Here is a 5,873-nt window from a genome sequence, read left to right as displayed (position 1 = left end):
CCCCTCCTCGCCCTGCCAGGAGCCACTGGGTATAGGTCAGAGGAAGCCTCGGGGTGGGGGGGACCCCAAACCCAAAGTGTGGCAGGCAAAGCCCAGGGACCCCCATGGGGCAAAGCTCTGCCCGCTACCCAAAGCAACAGTCTCTCTTTCTCTAGGGGGTGCCGGCCCCTTCTCTCCCCTCTCCCCACCTGCGAGAGTGAGCTGGGATGGGGGACGTCACTGATGCTGACACGAGGGGGCTCCCAGCACCCCCCACTCCTCATCTGGAGGCGTGGGGTGAAGGGCCAGGTCTCTAGGGACGTGTCTGTTCCTGCGCCCGCTCAGAGAGGGAAGAGTCCTTAGGCGTCATCATGCCCATCTGACAGATGGGGAAACTGAGGCCCCTCCCAGGTGTCACCGGGTTGGTGGGAGTCCAACCCAAGTCTTTCTGATTCCAAGTTCAGCACGCCTTCCGCCATATCAGATGCCTGCATGCATGCAAAATACAGACACAATCCATACGAACACCCATGTACACGCTACCATGCATGTAAATATGGCCCTCTTCCAATGATGCAAACCCATATGCATGTCCATGTACAGGTGCATCCTCCAATGAGCCGGGTCCTCATTCTACACACATTGGATATATGGGGACATGCAGAACCACGGAAGAGAGAAGCATGTCCTCCCGCTCCAAATGTGCCCACACATAACCCACCTGCCCATGCAAATGGACACATGTGTGGTCTGTACACATATATGTAAACTATATGTAGACATGGGCAAACCCAATGTGATGCATCTATATGGAGATGCACGTATACTTCATTCATGTATTCATTCATTGTATGTTTGTATGCACACACATGTATACATGTACTTATACAATGTACTTCAGCTATTCGTTTGCTATATATTCGCATATACATGTGTGTATGTTGCACCATCACACATGTACTCAATTCACATGTTATGTGTAGACACATACATGTACACACAAGCTCACACACGTACTCAATACATGCACTCACTGCATACATACATACACATACATGTGCATATACTCATATACATGTACTTCATCCATCCATTTACTGTATACATATGCACATATGTGTATACATGTACATGCAATTAATTGTATAATAGTATTATATAGTCACACAGATGAATATGCACAATGTACCTCATCCATGTACTTAGTGTATACACACATATGCACATATGTGTATACATGTACACACAATTAATTTATTGTACAATAGTATTGCAGTCACATAATGCATACATGCACACACGTATCCATCCATGCAATTACTGTATACACACATGTACACACGTGTATACATGTACACACCAGAAAGTTATTGTATATATGTATACATGCATATATGCATGCATGTACACAGTACATCCATTCATTTACTGTGTATATGTGCTCCATTAATTTATTACAGGCACATACATGTATATGTGACATGTACGTCATGGATTACTTTATTATAAGGATGTACAGTATATACATGTATGTACTTCATTCATTCACCAATCATTTGTTCATTGCAAACAGAGCCTCCCTGGGAAAGGCCCCCCCCAATCCCTGCCCCTACAAACTCACAGAACCAGAATCTACATTATTACATGATGAGGGCAGGAGGGGAACACGAGCCTGGTTCCGGGGAAGGGCTGAAGGCTTCCCGGTGGAGGTGGCATCTGAATGAAGCCTTAAGGACGGGTAGGAATTCCAACACCCCAAAGCCACCAATAAAGCAGTAAAGCCACCCACTTGTCCCTAAGCTGCTCTGGCTGAAGCAGCAGCACACGGCAGGGTGCTAAGGCCACCCCTCACCCCCCGGCACCCCCCTTCAGACTTTGATGGAGGCGGTCTAGGCCTGAGCCTGGAGCCTTGGCAATAGCTGGGCATCGTTGGGGACTGGCATTAAGCAGCTAAGAGCCTATCGTGAACAGGACAAAGCCTTGCTGAAGTGCCCGCTGTGTGCCAGGCACGGCCACCTGCATGACAGGTATCTGTTTGAGGCAGGGGTTATCCCCCTATTTTATAGTTGGGGAAACTGAGGCAGGCGGGAGTGCCATGCTACGGGCCACAGGGGGGCCGAGCTGAGCTCTGAAGGCTAGCTCTCTGGGCACTCTAGCCAGTGTTCCCTCACTCCAGGGCCAGCACCACGCTGTGCAGCCTGGGAATCTGCAAGTGAAGCGGGGCCCGTCCTCAGGGGGTTTACGGTCTCTTGAGGGGACCGATTTAAACCTCAAAGAGAGGTGAGGGTCATCTAGTCCATTCCCATCAGTTTACAGGCCCAAGCAACAAGGGAATATGGGTACACAGGCAGGATTTGAACTCGGGTCCTGGGACAACAGATCCAGTTCTTTGCCATTCTGCAAGTCCACTAGTTGGGAGACCTCAGAGGGGTTTTATCGGTTCTAAAATGAGACTGTTGGATTCATTGACTTCTGCTCCATCACCTCGCTATCTCCCCATGCAGAGGCACGTCTGTGCATGTATGACAAATGGGGACATGTATGGGTACACCCCCCCCCAGGGCACCCCCAGGCGTCCTCACTGCTCAAGAGGGAGCCGTCCACACCTTCCTCCCCAGACCGGACTGCTGGGCTGGCAGCTCCCCGGGTAGCCCCCCGCTCCTGCCATGGCCAGGGGCTGGGGTCGTGGTGTGGGGCTCAGGGCACGCCTCTGGGCTGAGGGAGCCTGCGGCTGGGCCACACTGTTCTGAACAGAGAGTTCTCCCCACTGAGGCTCCTGGGGTGAATGCATGAACAGACAGCAGCACTGGCTTCTCTGCAGGGAACACTGTGTGCCTGTGTGTGCCCGTGTGTGTGCCTGGAGGGGGGCGGAGGAGTGCTGCTGGGGGAAGGGGGACCCAGCCCCTCAGAGGCAGGGGAGCTTCCCTGGGCACTGCCAGGCTCCTTTAAGAATGACCAAGGGGGCTGGAGCAAATGGAAGAATGAAAAACCGGCAGGACTGGCAGGGAGCTGAGAGAGCACCAGGCCAGCCTCTCATTTTACAGGGGGAGGAAACTGAGGCAGGCCAGAAGTGGGAGGGGTCTTGCCCAAGGTCACACAGCCAGGCAAGAGCTGAGCTGGTCCTGGGACCCTTCTCCGATGCCATTCCAAAGGAGAAAAGCCCCATGCCTGTGTTTGTTCTCCTTCCCATCACACATCCCCATATGGCAGCAGGATTTCCATCCAGGCACATGGTACCCAAATGGTCCCAGAACTGTCTCATCCCCATTGGCTTGAGGAATGGGCAAAATCATGTTTGGAGGAGGGAAGTTTAATCATCCCCATTAGCAAGCTGGACGGAGTGCTATCATGCATTCGTCCTTCCACCTGGGTGCCAACCCGAGTGCTTCCATTGTCACGCACCGAGAGGAAACCATACACATACTTGACACACACACATTCAATATGCAATATCCAAGCCACCCCGAGGCCCAACCACCCCTCTCTCCAACGCTATTTCTCCTGGTTTTCTGGGATGCCATTTCTTTTTCTTTTCACCTGCACGATCCAGCTGGTGACCCCACCAACCCAAGCTATTCCGGATTGGGCCCTCCGGGCTCTGGAAAGTTAAAGAAGGGTGCAAAGAGGCAGCCCCTGGGGGCCAGGAAAGGAGACAGGTGAGAGAGGACATGCATGTCACTTACCCAGGGGCAGGACGAAGAAGAAGGGGAACCAGCAAAGGACAAAGACGCCCACCACGATGGCCAGTGTCTTGGCTGCCTTCTTCTCCCGGGAGAACTTGAGCAGGCGGACGGACAGGGAGCTGCGGAAGTTGTGGCCCTTGGCCACGCGGGAGTCCTCAGGCCCAGAGCTTCGGCAGTGGATGCGGAGGACGATGTCCGTGGACTTGCTCCGCTCCCTCTTGACGCCGGCCTCCAGGCTCCGGGTGGTTCTGCGGGCCACCACGTACACCCGGAAGTACATGACCAGGATGACGGCCATGGGTAAGTAGAAGGAGCAGACAGATGAGAAGACGGCGTAGCCCGCCTCCTCCGTGATGCCACAGAAGCGGTCGTCGGGGGGCACCGGCTCCTTCCAGCCCAGCAGGGGCCCTACGGACACCACTAGGGCCACGGCCCAGAGCAGGGCCAGGATGGCGGCCGCCTTGCGCTCAGTCATGATGGCGGGGTACTTGAGCGAGTGTCTCACGCCCACATAGCGGTCCACCGAGATGGTGCAGAGGCTGAGGATGGAGGCGGTGCAGCAGAGCACGTCCACGGCGGCCCACACATCACAGAAGGCCCTGCCGAAGGCCCAGAAGCCCAGCACCTCCATGGTGGCCGAGAAGGGCAGGACGGTGGCGCTGAGGAGCAGGTCGGCCACCGCCAGGTTGACGATGAAGTAGTTGGTGACGGTCTGCAGGTGCCGATTGCAGGCCACGGACAGGATGACCAGCAGGTTGCCCGCGATGGCAGCGAGGATGAAGGCCGCCAGGAAGACCCCGACGCCCAGCGCCTGGGCGCTCACCACCACGCCCCCCACCGCAGCCGTGCCGTTCACGTCGCCAGCGCCGCCCGGGCTGCCCGCCGGGCACGCCACCCCCGGGCCCCCGGCGAACGAGCGGTTGCCCTCGCCACCGCCCGCGCCTACCACGGCGGCGCCCCCGGCCCCGGCGGGGACTCCAGCGACCACTACGGCCGAGCCGTCCGAGCCCCCGCCGCCGCCGCCCGCGCCCCCGCTGGCCCCGCCGCCAGCTCCTCCGCCCCCTGGGCCGCTGTCGGGGCCGCGCCCGTCGAAGCCCACTTGGAGCAGGGCCGGGAAAGGCATCCTAGAGGGCTGCCGTCGGGGTTCCGAGCCGAGGGAACGCGGGGCAGCGGGGCTGAGCGGAGCCGGGCATGGCCCTCCCGCGGCAGCGGCTGCCCTTCTCCACCGCCGCTCGGGCCGCCGCCGCTGCCGCCGCCGCCGCCGCTCTGCTCCCTACCCTCCTCCTTCTTGTTCTCCTTCTCCCGCTCCTCTTCCTGCTCCCCCGCTGCCCGGCCTACGCCCCCTCCACCCCACCCCCCAGTCAGCCCCTACGGGCTCCTCCGGACAAGTTCCCACGGGCTGTGCCGAGCCTCGCGGAGTCCTGGGCTGGCCGGCTGGGGGGCTCCCTGGAGGCCGGCTCCAAGGGGAAAGAGACGGGACCCAACGGGGAGCCGTGGATCTCCAAGCACCGCTAAGTCCAGGCAGCTAGAGAAGACAGGCGGCCGGGGACCAGCCCCCGGGCGGTGAAGGAGAGGCTCAGTGCGGCTCGGTGCGGCTGGGGTCCAGGAGCAGCAGGGGCTGCGGTCCAGGCGGCTGCCACCGCTCGTCTCCCCACTGCTCTCCGCTCGGTCTCGGCTGGTACTTTGGCAGAGAAGAGAGAGCAGCAGAGGGGGGTGGGGGGGCTGGAGGAGGGGCCGGCTGGAGGAGGGCTCTGGGCGGGGGGGGGGGCGGGGAGGGAGGTGGGGAGGAAGCTAGAAACTCCTTTTGGAAAGAAGGGACCCGGTGGTGGGGAAGCTGGAGAAGGAGAGGGAGAGGGAGAGGGAGAGGGAGGAGGGGCGGCTCTGACTTTCCAGTGGGTTCAGGAGTGGGCAGCTGGCAGCCGCAGCTCGGCCTCAGTCTTCTGCCGCAGCCTCATTTCCCAATTCTCCCCTTCCTCCTCTTTGCCTTCCTTCTTCGCTCCTCTGCTCTCCCGCTTCTTCCCTTATCCTCCCTCCCCTCCCTTTCATCTGTTCCCGGCTCCCCTCCCTGCCCTGTCTCCCCTCCCTCTTTCGCATTTTTCCTTACTCTCTCTCCTTCCTGGCTGTCCTCCTCCCCCTTCACCCCCTCTCCCCCTTTCCAGGACCCTTTTTCTCTCTCCATCTCCCCCTCCTCTAATTCTCTCCTCTTTTTAT

General features: G+C 58.4%; 1 protein-coding gene across 1 annotated transcript in view; it reads right to left on the bottom strand.

The window, feature by feature from the left end:
• Window positions 1-5,348, bottom strand: part of ADRA1D (adrenoceptor alpha 1D) — a 78,797-nt gene extending 73,449 nt beyond the window's left edge. Inside the window, exon 1 of the mRNA XM_001380223.4 lies at window positions 3,663-5,348. Within this exon, the coding sequence (XP_001380260.2) occupies window positions 3,663-4,785 (1,123 nt within the window). The 5' untranslated portion in view covers window positions 4,786-5,348. The remainder of the gene's footprint in view (window positions 1-3,662) is intronic.
• Window positions 5,349-5,873: the final 525 nt, after the last annotated feature.

This window comes from Monodelphis domestica, chromosome 1 (genome assembly GCF_027887165.1).
Source record: "Monodelphis domestica isolate mMonDom1 chromosome 1, mMonDom1.pri, whole genome shotgun sequence".
Classification (NCBI taxonomy): domain Eukaryota; kingdom Metazoa; phylum Chordata; class Mammalia; order Didelphimorphia; family Didelphidae; genus Monodelphis; species Monodelphis domestica.
Note: the sequence above shows the minus strand (reverse complement) of the source record. Positions and strands in the feature narration are given on the sequence as shown.